The 25,173-nt window shown below is 40.3% G+C and overlaps 2 protein-coding genes across 2 annotated transcripts in view; one reads left to right on the forward strand and one right to left on the reverse strand.

Annotated features, from left to right (window-relative positions):
* Positions 1-1,983: 1,983 nt before the first annotated feature.
* On the forward strand, positions 1,984-16,936 carry LOC134657806 (collagen alpha-1(I) chain-like). Its single transcript, XM_063513372.1, has 21 exons — positions 1,984-2,172; positions 2,499-2,688; positions 3,053-3,130; positions 3,977-4,063; positions 5,393-5,461; positions 5,999-6,034; positions 6,276-6,341; positions 6,521-6,583; positions 6,903-6,998; positions 7,316-7,397; positions 7,683-7,744; positions 8,164-8,263; positions 8,890-8,978; positions 10,209-10,316; positions 10,865-10,966; positions 11,429-11,545; positions 13,472-13,526; positions 13,795-13,896; positions 14,464-14,631; positions 15,672-15,734; positions 16,826-16,936. The coding sequence occupies exons 1-21, from the start codon at positions 2,120-2,122 to the stop codon at positions 16,924-16,926; spliced, it is 1,887 nt and encodes a 628-aa protein (XP_063369442.1). The 5' UTR covers positions 1,984-2,119; the 3' UTR covers positions 16,927-16,936.
* A 1,878-nt stretch (positions 16,937-18,814) lies between these two features.
* Positions 18,815-25,173, reverse strand: part of LOC134657796 (E3 ubiquitin-protein ligase RNF123-like) — a 36,315-nt gene continuing 29,956 nt past the window's right edge. The window contains exons 31-36 of the mRNA XM_063513349.1: positions 23,644-23,829; positions 19,970-20,140; positions 19,623-19,731; positions 19,332-19,411; positions 19,060-19,166; positions 18,815-18,949 (exon numbers count right to left, since the gene is read on the reverse strand). Of these exons, the coding sequence (XP_063369419.1) occupies positions 18,853-18,949; positions 19,060-19,166; positions 19,332-19,411; positions 19,623-19,731; positions 19,970-20,140; positions 23,644-23,829 (750 nt within the window). The 3' untranslated portion in view covers positions 18,815-18,852. The remainder of the gene's footprint in view (positions 18,950-19,059; positions 19,167-19,331; positions 19,412-19,622; positions 19,732-19,969; positions 20,141-23,643; positions 23,830-25,173) is intronic.

The raw sequence follows: 25,173 nt of genomic DNA on the forward strand, positions 1-25,173 counted from the left end.
TCACTCCACCATACCTGTTTACGTTAAATCAAGCTTTCGCGCAGCAAAATACGTTTTTTCGACCGCCTGAAAGTATCAAGTATCATACAAAATTGCACTTGAACACATGTTACTTTCATCATGATTGGCGCACCACTCCAAGGTCCCCGAACTAGGCCGCATCCATCAATGATTGACCCAGAACATCGGGATTTAATGGCAGAACCAAGTGGGCCAATCATTGAATAAGAGCTCATATTGGCGCTAATATACCGTATCACATTGTTCGTGCTCATTGATTATTTCTGAATCTTATTGCAAGGGTATAAGGTCTATCGATGGTCAATGCCGAGTATAGTTTGTGTTGCTACCGACTAGAGTTACCAGATCCTTTGAAATTTCATGACAAAATTCCTGATTTGCGAATTTTTTTCCTGACGCTCGTATCGGCGGGCGACGGGGGGTCTAGCCGTATGCGATATATACATATGTATGCTTGATAAGTAAATTTGAATAAAGTACCTTTTTAGGTACATATTGTTAATTCGCTAAAATTCCTGACATTTTCGTATTCCGGCAGCATTCCTGACAAACGGCCAAATTCCTGACATGTCAGGAAAATTCCTGACGTCTGGTAACCCTACTACCGACTCAATAGCAATTAAGTAATTATGGTACGGCGTTATTCATAAACGTCTGCTAAGTTAATCAGCTGATGATAATCGTTTGTCCCTCTCTATGGCATACGACAGATTTATGAATAACGCCATAGATTTTTTAAACCTGAAGCACTTCATACCAAGCTATCTTGTTTAGGGCCACCCCACATCTAGCGTCTTTCGAGCGTCGGCGTCTACAACTCTATGGCCCTGCTCGACGCAACGTCGACGCAACTGCGCAGCGACGTCATTTTCCATAGCGCTGACCAGACGCCGACGCTCGAAAGACGCTAGATGTGGGGTGGCCCTAAGTAGATATTGGCCATTTTCAAAATTACCCCGCTTTAACGCAACGTACAGTCGCCATCAGATATATCGGAGCGGCCAGGTGCTCACAAATATCTGAACACGCCTCTATTGTCAAGGCGTTAGAGTGCCTGTTCAGATATTGTGAACAGCTTGGCCGCTTCGATATATTTGATGGCGAATGTACCATGGAGATACTTAGGGCGCCTAATTCAAATGGTGATCTATTTTCAGGTGTGCTGTTTTGGTCTATTTGACTACATTTCGTTCAACATGCTACGGCCAGACAGGTGTGTAAACACTAAGGTTATCATTATCACTAATTATATACTTGCACAAAATCGCCAATGTTTTTTCAAAACCCATTAATTTTTGCTGAACGTGCATAGGGGTGGAATTGCTAGCTCTAAATTATCAATAACACAGGTACCTACCAAACATACAGTTTTGTCTGTCATAAGTTTACATACTAGTCGCATTGGGATAACTTCGAAAGTGGGGTAATTTTGAAAATGGCAAATATCTACTAAAGTAGAAACTATAATAGTACTTTTTACTGTAGCAGTACGCAGGATGCCTTGGTAAGCGTAAGGGTGTGCTAAAGTTAGAAATCTTTCTGGTTGTACGAGTTGCCATTTAAAAATTATCCCGCTTTCGAAGTTACCGCAATAAGATTTACAACGAACCTTAGATAAAGAGAGTTTATTATTAAAGTAGGCATATTAACTGATATTACAATGCGCTTATGAACGTCAAATAAAGCTACACCGGCTCTAACCCTACACCTCTGTGTCGAGAAGATTTAAATCCCCCCTTAAATTAATGAAGGCTATAGCTGGTCAACCAAATCTTGTCAGTAAAGAAAGGCGCGAAATTCAAATATTCTATGGGACGATATCCCTTCGCGCCTACATTTTTCAAATTTGCCGCCTTTTTCTACTGTCAAGATCTGGTTGACCAAGTATAGTTTTTGTTACCCTTTATATTTAACTTTAAGCAGCTATATTTTTTCAGAGAACTTCACGACCCAAGCCCCATACCCCATCTACCTCCCCCTCCGCTGCTCCTCGCCAAGACCAGGAGACGTAGACCTTCAAGGCATAGATCTCATAGCCGTGTACCAGCTGGACGGGCCCAATACCACAGGAGTCACTCAGGTCCGAGGGTCCCAGGATATGCAGAGGGCCTATAGGATCAGTGATGGGGCTAATTTGACTATACCTTTAAGGTAGGTTTTCGCACTGATATCAGTGAATATGTATATTAAGAGGAACTTGAGTTTTTAATTCTTTGGAGCTAATAAGTTGTACGTAGAGTCTGCAATAAATAAGTGTTAAATTAGTTATTTTCGATACAAGTGCGAAAATGAGGAAATTCGAAACGAGTGGCGATAAAATAAAACACGACCGAAGGGAGTGTTTTAAATCGACACGAGTTGCCCCGGTAACCCCTCTGTACAGTTGAGTCGCGCCCAATGTGGGGTAATTGTTTAACTCAAGTCAGACTTCTATAGGTTCTAGTTTGATGTAATGAGCTAAAATAATCGGCTTTCAGAAATGTCTTCCCATCCGGCCTTCCCGATCAGTTCAGCGTGGTAGCCACCTTCAATGCAAGAAGCCAGATTAGGCCTTGGATGATTGTACGGGCCACTAAGACCCTTCAGTTCTCTCTGACCTTGCTCCCTCGTATTGAGAAGTTAGCTGTGCTTGTGGAGGGAACTAGACTGATCTTCGATTGTGAGAAGGTAATGTAAATTAATTCCATCAAATGGTATTAAAAATCTCACTAAAAGGCCGCAAATTATTGCGGGAAGGTGACATCGAGAACCTACCTATATTGATAGCCAAATCAATGCCCGTTGTGCGAGTTGTGAAGAGTATTTAATTCTCTTAAACTTTGCTGCTTCGCATTGAAATATTAGGTAGCTGGGCTAGGAACTAGACTGATCTTTGCTTATGAAAAATTCTGAACGATTAGAGTATTGTGGAAATACTCTTGGACTTTGATTACAACTTTCCAGTCTTTTTGTCCATTAAGGTACTTTCAACACTCGCATGCTTGCGTATTTTTAGATTGTTGAAGCCCTAACGTATTTTGTTTTGTTTTAGTTGTTCAGACCAGGATGGCATAAGCTGCACGTAGCTGTCACCAATGATACGGTACATGTGGCGGTCGATTGTGAGGAGGTATGTTTTGTGTACAATCAACAGCAGTAGTTGCTCTAAAATTCTAATTTTGGAATAGATCGAAACCAAACAGAAGTGCACTTTCTTCTATTATTTTAAACAATTAAGAGCCAACAGGAGTGGTCATTTCTCCATACAAACGTACACGACTGTTTCCTCCGTGGGTTTTGAAGCTAGAGCAATGATTTTTTCAACATAGATTAATATTGTCAATATCTGTGTCGGACCGTTTTGCTTTTTTTGATATTTTTGTTTTTAGGCGCTAGAGCCCTTCAAAAATGGCCAAAATGGCCTAATTGACTATGCCGCAATGAGAGGCGTGGTATTCAAAACTGATATCAATTAGCCAAAAAAGCAAAACGGTCCGACACAGATAATTTCATAATAATTTAGATTTCCAAATTTGGTTACGATTGGTTAAGTTTTGGAAGAGGAAACAGTCGAGTACGAAACCTCGATTTTTGAGAATTTTACGCAGGATTTTTCGCCTTGTCCTTATCGAACTAGTTTTAGGAGCCGCTTCCGTTAGCGAGGCGGGTATATTTACCTAAAATATTTAAATCTCAGCTCCTGTTTCGTCTTAACTAGGGCTAATAAGATGGCCGGCTCTTTATCATTTGTCGCCATGGTTGTCACGTTCTAACAAATATGTAAGTGCGAAAGTGACGCATGGCATGACAGGTGATAAAAATGCGACCATGATAGCGGGTCTGATCTGATCATTCAATAGTGACATTACGTTCTTGGTGAGACCAAGTTGGTATTTGTTCGAATCTGTTTCGATCACGAACGTAATGCTTGTGTCACTTATCGCATTCTAACTGGAATATTGTCAATTGTTTTCAGCTGGTACCACAGAACATTACGAGCCACAACTTGAGAAATGCCACCACACTGTCAATCATGGCGCACGAAGATGGCACGCCGGCTGCTGTGAGTATTTCATTTATTTATTTGCCATAAATTGTATGTTTACATAAGACGGTACCATTTTACATGTCGTATTGTCTCAATACAATTTTACCAGATCAGTGTAGCATAAATTAAATCAAATTAAAATACAATATTTTCAATATTAGCTAGCATGCAATTCATTCTATCTTACATTAAGTTTTATAAAGTACTCATTAAGGCTATACGGAGCTCAATAAGATATTTCTTTAGACTAGGGAAGAATTTAGTAGGCGAGAGAGATATAATTTCAGTCGGTAAGGCGTTGTAAATGTTTGCCGCAACATGCCTATGGCATCTCAAGAACATTGCTGTTTTCGCAACAGGAGCCTGAACGTCATGAGCAAATATTTTATTGAGCCTATCACTATTAAAATTGGTCTTAGTGTAAGGCCTGAGTGGACGCTCGAGTTGGGCGTGCAGCGGGGCGGGGCGTGCGGCGTGCATGTTAAACAAATGCAAACGTATAGGAGCGGCCTTAGTGCACGCTGCTCACATCACGCGTGAGCCCACAGCCACGCTGCACGCCCCGCCGAACGCTCCGCTTCAAGCGTCCACTCAGGCCTTACACTTAAGCGGATATATGCCAGGATATCGCCGTACAAGTTTAAAGAGCTCCATTATATATGTACAGTGCTGGCGGTCTAGCACAACTTGCGTTCTCGCGCGCGAGTCCATAACTTGAAGTCGCGCCAGATGTATGGAGTCGCGCGCGAGAACGCAACTCATGCTAGACCGCCTGACAGGGTGGGTAGACTTAATTGCTTAAATCATTATCTACTATTAATCTTATTGACCTGGGGCACGGTACTGCCCTCAAGACGAGCCAAGCGAAGAGCAAGGGCACTACCTACCTTTTCTCGAAGCGCTCGTCTTTTTTTTATGCTATATGGCTCACACCTAACTCTACAAGCCCTAACTTCACAAACTCTACACCTTAGTCAAAATATGTGGCTTGGCCGTTTCGTTATTAAATAATTATTGTGTAACCATGTGACGGTTTTGTTTTAAAATCTGTTTTATTTAATAACTAGCGATCCGCCCCGGCTTCGCACGGGTTAACAAATTATACATAAACCTTCCTTTCGAATCACTCTATCTATTAAAAAAACCGCATCAAAATCCGTTGCGTAGTTTTAAAGATCTAAGCATACATAGGGACAGACAGACAGCGGGAAGCGACTTTGTTTTATACTATGTAATGATGATTTATATCGGAGCTATTAGTATTAGGACCGCCAGATGCTAGAGGTACCTACAGACCGAATAAGTTTGACATTGAAAACTGGATTGCTGTATTTATATTTTCAGGTAGATCTCCAATGGTTGTCCATGTACTGTAGCCGGTACAATCTGGCCAAAGACAGCTGCGAAGAAATCGTAAGTTTTGCTTGTTGTTCTATTTGAATCCCCAACTCGCTGCCTGCCTGCAATACGGCCACATCTTCAAATTTATGATTATTGGAGATTAAATCTTAATTAAAAATAATAAAGTTAAGTTTCCTTTAAACATTCTGGTGCCCAAAAGGCCGGGAAGAAACGAAACTAGTCTAATCTAAACTTTAAAAATATTAATTTAATTTAACATTATGTATTCACATCTCGCTAGTAGCCCTTGTAGGTAGACATTTACATACAAATTTAATTACATACCTATATTTTGCTGGATTCTTTCTAATAATTATCTCGCTGAATGTGATATCAGGGAAACAGCACATACTTTTCCCTGTCCCTGAAAAATGATGTAAGATGTAATTAACCCCTTCTTTTTAATTTAATTAGTAAGTACGTTTTATGTGTAATAGACAGGTTCTCTCTCGCTGTGATTTGATGAGTAACTACTCGTCAAGCACAACTGTGCTAATAGCCCCGCAGGCATGTTAGAAATTTTGTGAAATAGATTTTATTTTTCAACAGGATGAACCAGCACCCATAGTGTCTACCGCTTCTCCAGTGAGTATATATGTCTATTAGCGAGTTGAATGATTACACACAAGCAACATATAAATCCACGCCAATGATATCGACCTCAAAGATATGTTTACATTTTTCGCCTTATTGCAAAGGAGTAAGGTGCAAAACACATTTTTGACGTCGACTGTACTAAGTCGCGGGAAACAGCTAATCGATACAAACATTTATTTAAGTACCTTAGTAATAATATTAATTGGAAATTATTTAGCGATTCTTTCAGTTTGAAGCCGGAGCTGATAGGATAGAATTTCCTGCTCTCAACACCTGTAACCAATCCTGCCCGCCGGTGAGTTGTTTTTTTTTCGTTATTGGAGCGAAAATTATGTTGTTACCTACCTATTTTTTATATGTAATTATTTATTTTCTGTATGTCTATTTACTTTGTGGTGGACAATTTTCTAATTTAGCAATTTATCTTGCCATTTTGATGACTTACGCTATTATTATGTTTTCATATGTTTTCAGGGTCCAATGGGTCCATCTGGGCCACCGGGAGAACCGGGAATCAGAGGCTTTACAGGTCTACCCGTGAGTACTAAAAGATTATTTTATACGTACACGAATTTAAAGACACACACTTGCACCAATCCACTAATCCGGGGTTAACCGGTTAAACCGTTAACCCAGTGTCAAATTGTACTGGTTACCATGGTAACTCCAGGTTTAACCGGTTAACCCCGGGCTAGTGGAATGGTGCAAGTGGCCCTAAGAGATTAAAAAAGATACAAGAACTATGCAATAATACCTCCTGTTATTTAGCTCTAATTTTGTTGCTGTAATGTTTTCATTTATTGAGGTGTGCAAACTGTGCAAAAAGTATTTGTATTGTATTGAAATATGTTCACAGGGTGTACGTGGCCTTGAGGGGCCTATGGGTCCCCCAGGGCTCCCGGGGCCCCAAGGCGAGAGGGGCGAGCGGGGACCACCGGGGGAAGTAACAACCGTGAGTCCGAATTTGCTGTCTTTAAGGCCAAGGATTGTTGATTCTAAAGCCAGCCGTAGCCGACAATGGTTATACAATATAAAATTAACCTTAATACATTTTAATAAAGTTTACTATTACCTGTTATATCCAATAGTCATGGCGGTCAAAAGGTTAAACAAGATTGATTTGAACGAACTGTTTCATTATTTGGACATGTAAAAACAGTGTCTAAAAATTGCAATACAATTTTTCGTACTGTATATTCCGTTACCGTCATGAAACGTTACCCTTCTCTGATCTAAAGCCACATATAACTATTACCTGAATATTTTCAGGGGACCGTAGGCGTGGCTGGACCACCCGGAAAACCGGGAAAGTCGGGTCGAAAAGGTGACAGGGGAGACACGGGACAGAAAGGTATCTACCATCCAAGGCCGTTTGCGTTTGGTGTAAAGAACTAGCACATTCCACCTCTTTCTAAATTGAATCTCACTGATATTGGGTAACCGGTTAAATTTGAAACGGGTAGCTTAATAGTTATCTATTTACTATTTAAACCCTAAGTCTTTAAACATCATTACAGTTAAATTTTGAGGGCGAAACGTGCTGCTGTCCATAGCTATATAATTTGAATTATACGTTTAATCAGTGCTTCAATTTGTTATTCATGAAAAATATATTCTAATTTTAACCTTATTTTAGGTGAGCCAGGTGAAGCAGGCCTCACGGGCCTAGGCGGTCTTCCAGGGGACCCGGGCAGAGATGTAAGTTAATAGTTTCTTATTTTCCCCATATTACGTCCAAAGCGCCTTTTAGACACATCTATGTTTAACTAACAGTATAAGGGCTCATTTAGACGATGCGAGAACTCTCATGTGTTTCATTACATTGCGGGGTTTGATCGGTCGGTTGAATTGGACGTAACCACCAGTCCGCAATGTAACTAAAATGGCATGCGAGTTCGCGCGCCGTCTAATTCAGCCCTAAATAATAAAACAATACTAGCTGTACACGTCCTTATTTTCATACAATTAGCTCTTTGGTCTCATAATAGAGCAGTGTTTCTTAACATTTTTTTATGACGAGACCGTCACGGCATCAAAAAATCAAGAGATAAACGAGATGAGAGTGAGCGCGATATAGTAGTAAATAACGTAACATATATGTATTATGCCTGCCACAGGGTAAACGAGGCTCGCCGGGGCCTGAGGGGCCGCGTGGGTTCCCAGGGCACCCTGGCCCTCCAGGCACCGCTGCGAATATCAACGCTTCAATACTGCAAGGTAGGATATTTTATAGTAAATGAAAACATAGAATTGTAATACACTGTATATACCTACTGTACTGTACTGTATATACATACAGTGATATTAGGTAATAAGTGATATTAGGTAGTAATGCGGTTATCACATTGATGATGATCGTAAGGCCATCTAAGTACCTGTAAAGAATAAGGATCTTAATAATTTTTGTGCTCACCGAGTTAATATTGTCGGATATAAAAACTTCGAAAGTCCAAAAATTGCGTGTTTTTTTTTAACATTGAAATCGTCGCTCTACAAATTAAAAAAAAAGTCATGAAAGTAAGGCTCTATAGATACAGAGTTTAAATTAAAAATATTATGAACACGATCAACAAAATATTTGTATTTAAATTTTCAGTGTGTAAGTGGAAGGCCTGAGTGGACGCTCGAGTTGTGCGTGCAGCGGGGCGGGGCGTGCGGCGTGCATGTTAAACAAATGCGCACGTATAGGAGCGGCCTTAGTACACGCTGCTCACATCACGCGTGAGCCCACAGCCACGCTGCACGCCCCGCCGAACGCTCCGCTCCGAGCGTCCACTCAGGCCTTACACTAAGTGTTTATTAAAATTAAAGAATTATATAATGTACCTATTGATTATTTACAGGTGCAAAAGGTGAAAGAGGAGTCCCCGGTAGACGGGGTCAGGACGGGAGCCCGGGACCCGCCGGCGCCCCCGGGGCAAATGGTGCCACGGTACAGTGTTCTGAATATACTGTAAAACACTAAAACATTGCCCGCTTTTCTCGATATTTTCCTCTTTTTTCGACTTTATTCTCGCCTTGTCTGCTCTGGGTGCGTAGACAAGATGCCATGGCAATCATTAACGCTCCGTAGCGAACGAAACGCAACTGGCTCTGTTGCACTAATATGGAAGAGTGATAGAGAGTGTAGCGCTGGTGGCCTAGCGGTAAGAGCGTGCGACTTGCAATCCGGCGCGGGTTCGAACCCCGGCTCGTACCAATGAGTTTTTCGAAACTTATGTACGAAATATCATTTGATATTTACCAGTCGCTTTTCGGTGAAGGAAAACATCGTGAGGAAACCGGACTAATCCCAATACGGGCCTAGTTTACCCTCTGGGTTGGAAGGTCAGACGGCAGTCGCTTTCGTAAAAACTAGTGCCCACGTCAATTACTGGGATTAGTTGCCGTGGCAAAATGCCGGGACAAAGCGAGGAAGAAGAGAAATAGAGAGAGAACTCCGCTACGGAGCGCGTAAAGATAAAGATAAGATAAGATAAAAGATAGTTTATTCAAGTAGGCATAATTACAATGCGCTTATGAACGTCAAATAAAGCTAGGTAGACCGGCTCCAACCCTACACCTCTGCCCCGAGAAGATTTAAATCCCCCCTCAATTGGAGGAGGGTATCCCAATATGGGACCGGCAACAAACTCGGCGGGACACATCTTTTCAAAAATAATTACATCTTATAATTAACATGCATTACGAGAAAATAAGGGAAAAAAATACAATTTAAATTACTATAGAATTCATGCAATTATACACATAAGGTGTAATAGAAATTTGATTTAGAAAATATACATATGTACATGGAATCATACAAAATCGTAGCTCTTTCAGAAAACATATCAAATTCTTACAAAAGGAAAAGAAAATAAAGTTATTAAAAGAAATGGGAAAACATATTATATAAATCTGATTGATTATTATTAATTACCAACATATAATATTTGATGTGCTTTCCTGCTTACCTGAGCTGTGTCACCTATAACTCTATACATAATACAATGTTTTTAATTGCTACTACTTTTTATTAGTTAGTTTCTGGTTTGGACCATGCATGTTTGTCTGTCAAGTAGTCCTCGACTCTGTAATAAGCTTTTAACATCAATGACTTTTTTAAGTCACCCTGAGAACATCCGCTCGCCACACCTACGATTATGATTTATCTTTATTTCAGGGTCCACAAGGGCCACAGGGCCCTGCAGGTGTTCCGGGACCCCCAGGTGTGATAGGCCTCCCGGGGCCAGGCGGGCCTCGTGGTGAACGAGGTCAAGATGGAGCACAGGTACTAATATTACGTAAAAAAAACTTTAATCCTTCATCGTCGGTCCTAACCGGGCTTCTCAGAATGTTTTGCGGACTGTTATGTTTTACCATACATTACAGAAATACGAAAAAGATAAAAATTTACGGAATTGCCAACCTCCTTCTTCTTTAATTGTTTAAAATACATTTAGGACATATTTTTTGTCACGCAAAATTTTAAGTGTCTCGTGTATTTACTGGATAATATGTGTTACAATCATGTCTAGGTGTCTTTAATGACACTAGGTCCGTGGGGTAGGGGGGCTCGGGGGCTCCACAAGGCGCTCAGCAAACGCCTAAGGCAGGCCACAGGTGACCCTCGCGCAGGCAGCTTTCTCGCGCAAAGATTGGCCATAGCAATCCAGCGCGGGAACGCTGCCTGCGTGATGGGCACCTTATCAAGGGCGCAAAATTTTGATAGGTATTTTGAATTTTTTAGCTTTAGTTATTAGTTGTAGTTAATTTTAGTTTTATATTCATATTATGTCTTATCTTAGAGCTCAGTCAAATGTTAAATGTTACCATCAGGGTCGAGAAGGCCTCCGCGGCCTGCCTGGCCTACCAGGCCCACCGGGTTCCAACGCTGCCCAGGGCACCACTGTTCCTGGACCACCAGGAACCTCTGGTCAGGTAAGGACTACTAAATTAAACTCGGGTTCAGAGTCTGTATCTCTTGAATAGGAAATAGGAACCGTGTGCGTTGGAAGGTCTGCCATCTTGTGACCTATTTCGGCATTGCCACATCCCTTAAAGCAGGTGCTGCCATCTCTCATGATTCCAACGAGAACGTTAACTTCTCGCTTCAATTTCATAGTTCTATAAACACAACTGTAAAGCTTCAGAACCAGTGATTGCACAGAACGCCTTAAAGCCGGTCAGTTAAGGGGCCCACTGATTAACAGTCCGCCGGATGGTATCGGCCTGTCAGTTGTTCGGAACTGTCAAATTTTTGTTCTAACTGACAGGCCGATACCGTCCGCCGGACTGTTATTCAGTGGGCCCCTTTATAAACGTAGTTTTTTGTTTGATTCATTTAGAACTTTTTCAGATTGACCATTAGTGACCAAGTATTAAGAAAACTCCTTTTTACAGAAAGGTGAACAAGGCGTGCCAGGTGTACCCGGCACTCCAGGAATAGATGGCACACCGGGCACACCGGGGCAGAGAGGGCCACCTGGTATTCCGGCGCCACACAGTTTGATATCGCAAGTAATAATACTACTCGAAACTATGAAATATATCATGACTACATAGGTACGAGGGCTGTTTGATAAGTACCCGTTTATGAAAAAAATAATCAGTTGTTTTTGTTTATATGCATTTATTTTTCTTCATAGTCTCCTTTTAACTCTATACACTTGTTCCACCTATATTCAAGCTTCAATAAACCATCCAAAAAGTATGATTTCGGAAAGTCATTAAAATAGGCCTCTGTGGCGGCAATGACTTCGTCATTTGATCCAAATCGCTTACCACCGAGCCATTTTTTCAGGTTGGGAAACAAAAATAAATCGCATGGGGTCAAATCTGGAGGATACGGGGGGTAAGGCAATAGGGCGTAGCGTAATTGTGTTAATTTAGCCATCACAACTCTAGACGAATGAGCTGGTGGGTTGTCGTGATGAGACAGTACTTTTTTATTTTTTAAATGGGGTCGTTTGTCCTTCAACCCAGCGTCAAATTCATCCAATAAATTGGCATAGTACTGCCCTGTTATCGTTTTCCCCTTTTCTAAGAACTCAATATGTATAATACCCTGCGAATCCCAAAAAACGGTCGCCATGACCTTTCCAGCCGATGGAACGATTTTTGCTATCTTTCGCGCAGGTTCACCCGGTAAAATCCACTGCTTCGACTGCCCTTTCATTTCCGGGGGGTAGTGGTGACCCACGTTTCGTCTACGGTCACGAAACGACGCAGAAACTCCTTCGGGTTACGTTTGAACACGGCCAAACATTGCTCCGAAGTAGTCAGTCGGTTCCGTTTTTGCTCCTCCGTGAGTAAACGCGGCACCCACCTCGCCGATACTGTCTTCATACCCAATTTTTCTTCTAATATGTTTTGTACCCGCTCGATTGGAACATTTACAGCATCAACGATTTCTCGAAGTTCAATTCGGCGGTCGGCTAAAACGATATTTTCAATTTTCTTAACCATATCGTCTGTAGTCACCTCAATTGGGCGGCCTGGGCGATCCTCATCAAAGACGGTTGTTCTCCCCCGCTTAAACTCGTTAAACCAGTATCTGACGGTTGTCATAGAAGGAGCACATTCATGGTAAACCGCTTGCATTCTTACTTTTATTTCATCACATGTTTTTCCTTCCAAAAACAAGAATCTAATTACAGACCGATACTGCTCTTTCTCCATTTTCACAATTTTAAGTTCACGCTTTCACTGAATCGCTGTCAAATGAGAAAAAAACAAAAGAATGCTGTTTTTTTTTTAAATTTTCCCACCTCTGAAAAATGGCTTAAAACGATTGTATACATATTTTCGGCCCGTGATATTAATACATTTGGAAAACGGGTACTTATCAAACAGCCCTCGTAGTTAAAAAGCGCTGATGGGCTAGCGGTAAGAGCGTGCGACTTTTAATCCGGAGGTCGCGGGTTCAAACCCCGGCTCGTACCAATGAGTTTTTCGGAACTTATGTATGAAATATCATTTGATATTTACCAGTTGCTTTTCGGGGAAGGAAAACATCCTGAGGAAGCCGAACTAATCCTAATAAGGCCTAGTTTCCCCTCTGGGTTGGAAGGTCAGATGGCAGTCGCTTTCGTAAAAACTAGTGCCTACGTCAAATCATGGGATTAGTTGTCAAGCGGACCCCAGGCTCCCATGAGCCGTGGCAAAAATGCCGGGATAACGCGAGGAAGAAGAAGAAGATAGGTAGTATAAAACAAAGTCGCTTCCCGCTGTCTGTCTGTCCCTATGTATGCTTAGATCTTTAAAACCACGCAACGGATTTTGATGCGTTTTTTTTAATAGATAGAGTGATTCAAGAGGAAGGTTTATGTATGATTTGTGAACCCATGTAAAGCCGCGGTGGTTCGCTAGTTTCTGTATATGGAGAAATTAAAATTTGTTTAGGGCTCAAGGTAACTAGATAAGTAGAAACTATTTTTTTTTCAGGCACCGACAATATCTGAAAGTGAAGTAAGAAATATTTGTGAAGCCCTTATAAGAGGTATTTGATTTAAGCTTAGAATAAATTTAAAAGTGGAAAAATTACTGTCTAGGGTGAGACTTGAACTCACGGCCTCTGGATCGATACTCCAGCGCTCTGCCATCTGAGCCACCAAGACCTCATCCATAGCCAGCAAATCTTTCCACTTTAATAAATTACCGAAATTTTCAAATTTCTACCATTGATTTTAAATGTAAATAAAATTCAATAAAAATACAAGCATTTGCCATTAAATCGTCAGAAAAAATATATGTATTTATAATTCCAGATCGTCTTAAGGAATGGACGCAAGGGCTAGCAGGTCCCCCTGGACCTCCGGGGGTGGGTAAGAGGGGACTACCTGGAAAACCTGGAATTGCTGGTGCACCTGGTAAGTTACCACTTACCACTACCCTTATCATAGTCATTAGGGGTTTGTTAACATCGTCGATACCGTTAGGGGTCCGATTTTTGAATTTCTATCGCTCGATTTCGTCACTCGAAAATCGGGGGAAAACGGCGAAATGCTGATTTTTGAAATACGAGCGTTAGAAATTTGGAATCTAGTGGTATTGACTATTAGTAGAATTTAAATGCGTAGTAGTGGAGATATTATTGAATGAAATACACGAAATCGAGTGGTAGAAATTCAAAAATCGGCCCCTAGGTTTATGATTAAGACACGATCTTGCTTCGGACTACACTGAAAGTTTTGTGCTCTTGTGTAAACTATGCCACAAATCAGGTAACTACATACGTAGAAATAAACCATTTTTAATGCACCCCTCCAGGTAGGTTATACCTAAGATGCTGGCTACGCTCTATGTAAAATTGTATTTTTGACCCCCCAACTGGCATTTTAGATTTGAATTTTTTTATATTAGAAAAAATACCTATGTCGATTGCTGTCTATATTAAAAACACATTGAATTAATAAAATAATGAATTATTGTCATAGGTGCCCGAGGTGAGCCTGGAGAGACCGGGCCTCGCGGGTACCCCGGCGAGGTCGGCGGCCCCGGCAGGCCGGGCGAGTCTGGGCCTCGCGGCGACAAGGGCGACAAAGGCGAGAGGGGGGCGGAGGGACGTGGTCTACCAGGCCAGGACGGCCCGAGGGGGATTGCCGGTCGGTTGTGTTTTTTTTAAGAATATTTTAACGCATCTTTGACAAGAAATAAAGGAGATAGGGGGACGAAGGGGTACATACAAGCCATAACATTAATATTTTTTCTCAAACATGCAATGAAATGTCGTCGCTCCGGGCGTTATATCAGGCTTCGAAGTATCACGTTTAGGGCGGAGCAACTCAACTCCAGAGAACTGTAAAGGAATTTCATACGAAATTGAAGGCCTAGGCCGGGAAGTAATTTTTTTTTAATTCTAATGTAAACATGGGGTCTGTGTCCATGAACAGACTAAACAGCCGAATTATATATTTTTTATATATTTTTAGTGAATGAATGGTTATCGGACCAAAATATCCGTGTTAACGCCTGTTATACACGAACGTACTGATATTAAGAATACGAATCTGTATGATTCAATGTGTTGATGAATAAATTTAAAATCTTGTCTATACATAAGTCACCAGAGACCATACACAATATTTAAAATCCTCTGCATTTATTTTATTTATTGAAATTGAGATTCTTGTTATCAGGTTGTGTATAATGGCCCTAATAGGGTCTATTCGAACACTACACACGCGAAATACGGACGACTTCCGTAAAAAAAAAGTCATTATGGCAGGATTGGAAGGAAAATTAAAAAACTTTTGTCGTGTAGCTATATGTGGTTGATATTTATAATTTGTTTTTTTTTGAGTGGTGAATTTTTTTATTTCATTGCATATGTTTGAGAAAAGCACTATACATGCCTAGCCGTGAAAAGGTCTTGCCGACTTCGTATCACTATCCGGCCTCCCTACGGTCGGCCGGCTATACCTACTCACCCGGCAAGCCCTTCTTTCCCGGCGTCTGCAGTAATGTACTATTCTATGGGTACCCGATTGTAAATTGGCAAAAAAAATTGACCAGTTTTCTACAGGTAAACGATTGTCATTTGACTAGGTCTGGAATTTTTGTATTCAGAATTGAATTTAAATTTTCTTAGCTGTCCGTTATCTTGTCGTAGATAAGAAGTTATTGAAAAGTTTTTTTTATTCAGGTCCTATTGGCCCACCTGGCCCCGCTGGACGAACAGGAGACAGGGGAGAGGCTGGCAGGGAAGGTCAGAGAATATCGTCATTATTTTTTTACTTTTTATAGGGTAAATTTAATACTAATGAAGAAGATTCATTGACTGTTTAAGATGAGTAACGTCTAAGAAAAAACCGGCCAAGTGCGAGTCGGACTCGCGCACGGAGGGTTCCGCACCATCAACAAAAAATAGAGCAAAACAAGCAAAAAAACGGTCACCCATCCAAGTACTGACCCCGCGACGTTGCTTAACTTCGGTCAAAAATCACGTTTGTTGTATGGGAGCCCCACTTAAATCTTTATTTTATTCTGTTTTTAGTATTTGTTGTTATAGCGGCAACAGAAATACATCATCTGTGAAAATTTCAACTGTCTAGCTATCACAGTTCGTGAGGTACAGCCTGGTGACAGACGGACGGACAGCGGAGTCTTAGTAATAGGGTCCCGTTTTTACCCTATGGGTACGGAACCCTAAAAATCATGCACCCGAGTTTGATAGCTGAAGTAGATGGCGCTGAGGAGATTTGGTGGGACCGTATAGGTAGAATAATCCATTCGTATCGTATTTTTTCGAAAATGTTCGTATTTGTCATGGTACTTACTTCAGTCAGTCCTAGTACAAAAAGTAGGTACATAATACCTACAGAAACTGAGCAAGTATTACATTTCACTACATCTGTACAGCAACATCACTTCAGTTGTCAAATTCGAGACGTTTCTAACACTAACCCATTCCTATCATTAATAATAACATTAATTTATTTAACTCTTTGATAACAACTATAAAATAAAATAAAATGTACTCTGCTTGATGACTATTTCGGAATCCAACATGTCTGCCGTGCACTTTGTCCTAAAAGTCGTCATGGGTGTCGTTTTATAGGTTTTAGGGAGTGCTAATTAACTACCTACTGTACTAACCATAGAGAAATACTTATATTTCTTACAAAGAAAGAGTGGTAACTCCATACATCAGTTTTCTTACCAATACGCGAGTTATTTAGTAGTCGACATCTAGCGTGAAGTAGCGGACATTATCAGTTCTGCTACTTGCTGTTTGTTTTTCTATTGACTATCGGATGATATTAACAAATAACACCAATATTGTAAATTGTTTTACAGGGGCTATGGGCCCTCGGGGGGTGCCTGGACCGCGGGGCTCCTGCGATTGCCCCACAGCCGCGTTTTACGCGTACCCCCAAGGACTGAACAAGGGACCGTAAACTCACAGCTATGGACCATAGACAACGTAACTTACCTCGCGCGGTGGAAGAACCACGAATTCTTTACTTTTTTACCATTTAAACGGTTGAAAAACTTGCATGCAATATTCGATACATTGGTAACTACAGACTACAGAGTACAGTCAGCAGCAAAAGTTCTTAAGCGGGCGAGGAGTTCAAAATTACCTTGACGCGCTCTTATTCTGTTAACAAAAGTCGCGCCAAGATCCTTTTGAACACCTCGCCCGCTTAGCAACTATTGCTGTTGACTGTACGATGAATTCGACCAAATACCGCAATGTAACGAAAATAGCAAGCGAGTTCTTGATCCGTCTAAATGGGGCTTCAGAATGCTGAAATAGTACCCCTTCAAATAAGGAACTTTGGGTGCCTTTGACACGGGATATCTTTCAGAACAGAATAAACGTCAAGTATACAATACATTGTCAAGACCAGCATTATCACCCATGTCTGCTATGTGTCGACACTTATGGTGGCGTGAACACGTCAACTACTTACTCGATGCCAAAAAAACAAGACTATTAATAAGGTGTGTCCACATCTGGCAAACACGCCGCGAATGCTCGTTAACTGTGCGCGAATTACGCTTGTGATATGCGATTGACATTAGCGACGCATTCACCAAATGTGGACAAACGTTTACTCGTAATAATGTCAACACAATACAGAGCGCGGCGCGGTGCATTACTTACTTGTATGCGTTTTCAAATAACATCTTCTGATCTCCTATGTCATCTTTTGTAAATAAGTTAAGGTAAACAACTTAAACTGATGGATTTAGGTATGTAAGTAAGTACAGTACCATTTTAAGCTTACAGTACCTACGTCAATTAACAGGAAGGGAGTTATATCATTATATCGATTTTTTTCCTAGTAATGCTGTCAAGAACTCGCCTAAATCAATAAATATAGCACGTTTTTACTATTTTGTAATGATCAAGTGTACTTAATGTAGTAAATGAATATTTAAAATAATATGGTTTCATTTGAATACTTTATTCTGAAAATCGATTAAAAATAACTATTTAAAATAAATGAACAAAATTCAAAATTAATCAAGCGATTACAAAACGAATACAGTATCATAAAATAGAATCTAACTCTTAAATTCAACTATTTTCAACTATTGGTTAATTTATACAAGGTAGGTATAATTTTAAAATCCGTCCAAATTGACGAATGTGCATTTAAGTCCTCATAGTGCGATTAATACGCAGGTGGTTTTTAATCACGATAAAGCACGGTTTGTTTCATCTCGTAGGTGCGCAATGAAAGTGAAAATTAGTCAATACGACCTATAAATTCATCTCACAAAATATGGCTAAACATTGAAAACAAACATCCTGTGGGGCATTCTACAAAAAGGTCTAGACTGGGTCGAGGATGTGACGTGTATGGCCGCTACCGCAATATCCTGCAGAAATCTGGGCTATAGACGGTTTAAATCCACACAGTTATAGACGGGTCTATCGCGAAATTTATTTTATTACCTTTATTTACCGACGTTTCGACACAGGTTTCACTGTTCGTGGTCGCCCACCCGTCTATAAATGTGAGTTAATATGTGTTCAAAACGAGAAAGTTTTAAATATTATATACCTATACCGTTGAAGTATAAAGGTAGGTAAGTTAAATAAGTATCATGTCAAATATTAAGTGGTAAAAAAAGGGTCACTCCAGAAATGCGCTTTGAATTTGCGGCGTATTCGACCGGTCTGGACGGATGGTCTTAGATTGCTTCAGTATCGAAGGAACTTTTATTACTCGTATTGGTTGAATCACAGAGTGAGACCGTCGCATCTATCTCTTTTTGAACAGAAGTGAGCTGTTCTTGTCGCCATACGTTACTATTAATCATCGAGCTAAGAGTCTTATTGGCTAATGTAAGCCTAAGTACCTACAGGGTCAGTTGTTTGCCGGCTCGATTTCACGTACTGTTTCGATCTCCGCTTTACAGAAGAAACACTGCTTGCTATTCAGCATGTGCTGCATAACACAGGCTCTGAAAATCAAGAAAGTTTTTCGTCAAAAATCCTAAAAAAAGACCTCACGCAAGTAATGACGCCCCCTAGCTAGTGAACAAAAGCAAAATTTATAGGTACATGCCCTCACCTGCACGAATGGTGTCCACATGGCATGAAGGCAGTGTCCGCGGGTCGCGCGTAGCAAATAGTGCAAAGCAGTTCGGATTGTGTGCCGCTACCTCCTGGTGACGACTCCTGCAAGTCATAGTACAGGATCACAGATGAAATTATACATGAAAAAATAAGGCAAGCACTAAGACAACTTCTGTGAGACGCAGACATGTTAAATGTGTTGTAAAACGGGTCACTCAAAACGAGTTTTATCACATTTGGCATACGCGCTTTTATACGCAGCCTTACCAAGTTAGTTTTGGCAGCTCGGAGTTTTTCCACCACTGATTCTAACGCTTTCAGCTCTTCAACCGTGACGTCGTCGGGGTCTGTTAAAGAACAATTTTAACAAGCACATTCAATAAAGAGAGAATACAATTACCATTGAATACGTACAAATTTTCGGTATTAACCCGGCTGGGCGTAATATAGGTACATAATTCTATTTATGACAAGTTCAATTCTCTCAAATCTTCTAAACTTCTGAATGGATTTACTCTAAGATGGGAAGGGGAATACGTAAGATAGATATGTACTAACAGTTGTAGAAAGAGAAATCCGCTCTTTTGCACTTCCCCAACATGAAGTCGAGGCCATCGATGTGGAAAAGCGGTTCGGAGACCAGCGCCTTCGTCGCCCGCTCCAAATGCTGCCACAAACACATATAAAAATATAGATAAAGAAATATTTATTAGCACAAAATATACATAGTTTACAAATTATTATTTAAAGGAACAGAGAGTTGCGCTTATGCATACAATCTTGGTCTAGTTGTGGTCTTTTTCGGTATCATGGGAGATATATTATTCTTCATAGGAAGCTTGACTTTTAGAAAATTTCTTTATTGCAACATCTAAATTCTAACTAAATTCTAAATTCTAACATACCTCCAGTGGAAGCTTCGGGTCCAGCATCCTGATGATGCATCCGGCGACCGGAGCCAGTGCCACGTAGTAGTGAACACGGTCCGTGTCCGGCAGGCCCCGGGCCACGAGACGGGCAAAACCGGCGCCGCCGCCGGACCGGACGCACACGCGGGACACGACGGCCATTAGTATCTGGAGAATGTGTATAGTATAGGCTCCAGTACACAGTGGTCAAGGATGGTCCATGACAAGCCATGCTTTGCAATGCGCAACTGTAGGCCAACATCATGTAGGTCACAAATATACATATACATACATATTATACATATCATATACACAACAGTTTCAAAGTGACCTGCATGCCGTACCTTGGTCAGACGTTTTGCTGGCGGGCGATGTTAATGAAATGGTAAAACGTTTTGAAAGTTTGTTGACAATATTGTTTGATAAGCATGCACCAGCTAAACGAGTTTGTGTACAAGAGAGACCGCATCCTTGGCTGACTGATAACATTAGGCTTATGATAAGTTTACGTAATAAAGCACTTGTAAAAGCAAACTCAACCAGAACCGAATCACATATAAAATACTATAAAGAAATGCGTAACTATGTAAACAGTTCTATTAAACGAGAAAAAAAAGCTTATTTTAATTTTTATGTTAACAATAATATCAAGACGCCTATTAAAATGTGGCAGCATTTAAAACGCTCTTCAGCGTTAGGTAGCGAAAATGTTATGATAATACCTGACCATCTGAACAATCCCGATGACATTAATGATTACTTTTTGGATGTGCCAGGTAATGGTCACCTTGATCTAAACACTTATAGTTATTTCATTAAGAACAGGTTTGGAGACAATACTTTTGATATTCTAAAATGTTCCGAGGATCAAATTTTAAAAATAATTACTAGTATTAAAACGAATGCCTGCGGTAGTGATTCAATTACTATTCAGATGATTCGTATGACCCTGCCGCTCACGCTGCCAATAATTACGGCTATAATAAATATGTCAATTTCTGAAAAGGTATTTCCGGAGGCATGGAAGCTCGCCAGAGTTAAATGTCTGCCCAAAAGTACTTCTGTAGAATCTCACAAAGACTTACGACCAATAAGCATCCTGCCGGTCATGTCAAAGGTTCTTGAGAGAGCGGTTTGCATGCAGCTGACTAACTACGTGGAACAAAATAATATGCTACCGAGCGTACAGTCCGGGTTCCGTAGCGGCCACAGTACGGCCACCGCGTTAGCCCAAGTTACGGATAACATAATATCAGCTACTGACGATGGCAAATGCACTATATTAGTATTACTTGATTTTTCACGAGCATTTGACTGCATCAGTAAGGAATTGTTAATAGCAAAAATGGCTTACTACGGATTGTCAGTATCAGCACGGAAATGGTTTATGTCGTATTTGACAGATCGTAAGCAGTATGTTCTTACAGAGGATGGTCAGGGACAGGAGATACGGTCGACTGTAAAACTAGTCAAAAGAGGCACACCACAGGGCTCGATTCTCAGTCCGTTGCTTTTTATTCTGTTTACTGCTGACCTTGGCAAACTACTCAAGCATTGTAGTGTTCATTTGTATGCCGACGATACGCAGGTATATTTTTCATTTGACCCAAAAGACACAAAATGTGCTATAGAGCAAATAAATGAGGATCTGGATGCAATATACAAATGGGCGTATAACAATAACCTAGTTTTAAACCCCTCAAAAACTAAGTACCTTATATTTGGATCTAAGTTACAGCGGAGTCGGATAATTAATTCTGATCCTAGATTAGTGATTAATGGTAAAAGGATTGAGAGAGTGGATACAGCCAAAAACTTGGGATTGATTATAGATAGTGACATGCGCTACATTGATCATATCAATACAAAAATAAGAAACGCATTTTACAGGCTAAAAATTTTGTATGGTATTCGAAATTACCTAACGGAAGAGGTGAGGCTGGTTCTGGTTGAGGCGCTAGTGTTGTCACAGTTTAATTATTGCGATATCGTTTATGGACCACGTCTGCTGGCTAAAACCGCGCATGCAATTCAAAGAGTCCAAAATGCTTGTACTAGGTTTTGTTTCTCGGTGCCAAAGCGAGCCTATATCACACCGTTTCTTAACGAGAGGAAAATTCTAAAGATGGCAGCACGTAGAACCTTGCATATGTCTAGTATGGTTAAAAATGTAGTTTCTAGTCAAAAACCAGAATATCTTTATAATAAGTTTCAATGGATGAAAGACATTCACGGTCGAAATACTCGCAGTAAGTTTCTAAATAAAATGTGTGCTCCGAAACATAGAACAGCTGGTTATCGTGGCAGTTTCAAATACTCTGCGTCTAAGATCTGGAACGACCTACCACCGCCATTACGAGCTAAAATGTCCCTTCCAACTTTTAAACGCAAACTGAGCCTACTTTTATTAAATCACCAAATTTCGACAGAGGATATAATTACTTAAAATGGTGTTGTGCTATACTTATATAGGGCACTTTCTTTTCCTATTGTTTATAATTTTTTTTTTTTTGTTTATTATTATTATTTATAAGTATTCTCTCATACAAAAAAGTACTTATTATGTTTACTTACCTATTTAGTAATAAACTTAAGCACTTATAAATTTAACCAGTAGTTAATGTCAAGCTAATTCGTAATTTAACACATTGTAATATTCATTTGTAGTAAAAATAGTCCTGCAAAACGATTTTTAACATACTTCTAATAATAATGTCGGTTTTTTTGTTTTTCTAACTGTTAAAAAAGTACTTATTTCTGATAAATTGCAAACTGTAAAATTAAGATAAGACTTATCCAATAACAAGACTTAAACTATTATTACCTACTTTAAATAGAGATCTTTGTAGTGGTTTTTTGTTTAGAATTTTTTTTTTTAACCCGCATAAATGTCAATGTGGTTCAGTGAAGGGGACGGACTGAAAATCAGCGCTGCGCAGGCAATTTGTAATGAAATGACTGACGCAGCGTATGCTGAGCCCGTTCCTTTTGCCGCACAATTATTCTTATTTTTTCAATCCTTATGTTTTGTAACCTGTATGCTTTTTGTGTTGCAATAAATGGTTTCTTATTCTTATTCTTCTTATTCTTATTCTAACAGTGGGTCTCTCCAGCCAGCTGTCAACTGACAGCGTATTTACGTTTTGATCACGCGATCTCGCCAACAAACTGCAATCGCAGTTTGGCGAGGAATATAACTTGTTATAAATTGTTGTGTACTTTATGATAAAAAAAAACATGAAACTAAACAAACAATGGCGACTGTGTGAACACCACAGGCCACGGTACGCCACGATTCCTTTGATGTGTGTCAGAAAAACCGACAACTTCCCGATTGCCCACCACGGCGTGGCTCACTCCGCGATTTCGTCGTGCCGCTACAAGTACCTACAAGTGCGGCCCACACCAATTTTGGTGTCTAGCCATAGTAGTTGCCGCGCACCGCTACGGAACGGACGCCTGCTCGCGCTTGCGCCACCTAGCGGCCATATCTCTCATAATAGACGCGTTTTATTAGGGAGTGAATCTTCTGTACCTAGTTCTGTTATTAATTCTGTGACCCTGGATCAAAGATCCATGTGGTTAAAGAGGAAGGGAGGAAGAATACCAATTCTAGTATCTTAAATCCTCATATACCTAGGTACCTAAGGTTGGGTTGAAACAAATCTTACCTGACACGTCCTGCCCAGTAACAGCTCATTTTGTTTATCACAGGCCTCCGCCTTGGTATGAACTGTAGGCGCCAGACATATAGCCATCTCCAGGGCCCTCGCCAGTCCGTGGTAGAGATCGAAGCAGGTTGCACACAGCTTGATTTGACGAGATTCTAGGTTGGAGTCCACGTTCACTCTGTCCATCTGTAATTTTAATTTAGGACTTACTAAATCGAAATCGAAAAAGGTAAAGCATTGTTTCTTCGATTACTAGGTATTTTGTCATTAAGTTTCTCTGTCTATCTCTATACTTTTATAACTAAGGACTTAATCACGTAAGACTTACGTTTATTTATGGTCTGACGTTTCGAACGTGACGTTACGTTCGTGGTCACAGGCATGGCAGGCAAGTATGAGTGAGAAACGTGTTAGTTTAAATCAGTTTGTACTGTGTTTGAAAATGTGTCAGTCCGGTAAGGATAAACCTGTTTTGTATTCATGTTAAACTATTAGGTACATTTAAAATAAATTGTCCAGCCAAAGTTCTTCATCCAAACTCCATATTAAAGTTTTCTAAAACCCGGAACGTGCAATCACGCAACATTAGGTATATTGGACAAACTATTTCCAGAAACTAAAACGGAACAGTTATCCGTCCGGACACATGCAACTGATAGCTTCTAGTATTTCATGGCAATTTCACCGGACACAAGTTATCGGACGTTCGGAACTGGGGAATGTCCGTGCCAAAATCATGGATAACAAACTCTATAAGATACCCCACTCTTAGGAAAACTGTTCTGAATAACTTCGTGAACTTTCGGTTTATTTTGAGGGTTAGGTTTGCTACTACTTTGCCAAAACGGAAAAAAAATGAAAGGATAGTTTAAAAATGCACTTTGTTATTAAATTATTATTGTAAGTATCTTTTGGGTCTCCTATTTTAGTTTTTAACTCCCGACGTAAAAAGAGGGATGTTATAATATGTTTGACGCCAATGTCTATCTGTCTGTGGCATCGTAGCTTTCCAAGGAAGGGCCCGATTTCAATGCGGTTTTTTACGTGTAAGCGAGTTTACTTGCGGTGGTTATTAGTTATGTTTTATAGAATCTCTCTACGTAAAGGTTTTTATTGTTAGACTGGAGTATCTGTTACTTTTAATCTATGCGAAAATGCTTGGCACGCGTCGTCGGAAAAGTTTTAGATCAAGTTTAAAAGTGTTTTACAAACGCAATACGGAATTATGGATAGTGTGAATTGTATAAGTAAAATAAAATTTACAAGTCGGACAGTTATCTGGACACGCTTTGACAAAGTGCATAGTATCGGATTGGTTTGTTAAACTAAAATACAACGACGTGATGCGACTTCCACGGGATGCCATGCGACGCCGGTGGTATAGCTTTATAGCCAGACAATCGTGTTAAACGCTCTAGGTACATAATGCACCTAATTTCCTGATTAAAACATCCCTCCTTAAGGGGACGGTATATGACGTTTTCGATTTAGAGCTCACTTTGTGCAATCAATTTGTTCAAGAAATGTTTA

Source organism: Cydia amplana, chromosome 21 (genome assembly GCF_948474715.1).
Source record: "Cydia amplana chromosome 21, ilCydAmpl1.1, whole genome shotgun sequence".
Classification (NCBI taxonomy): domain Eukaryota; kingdom Metazoa; phylum Arthropoda; class Insecta; order Lepidoptera; family Tortricidae; genus Cydia; species Cydia amplana.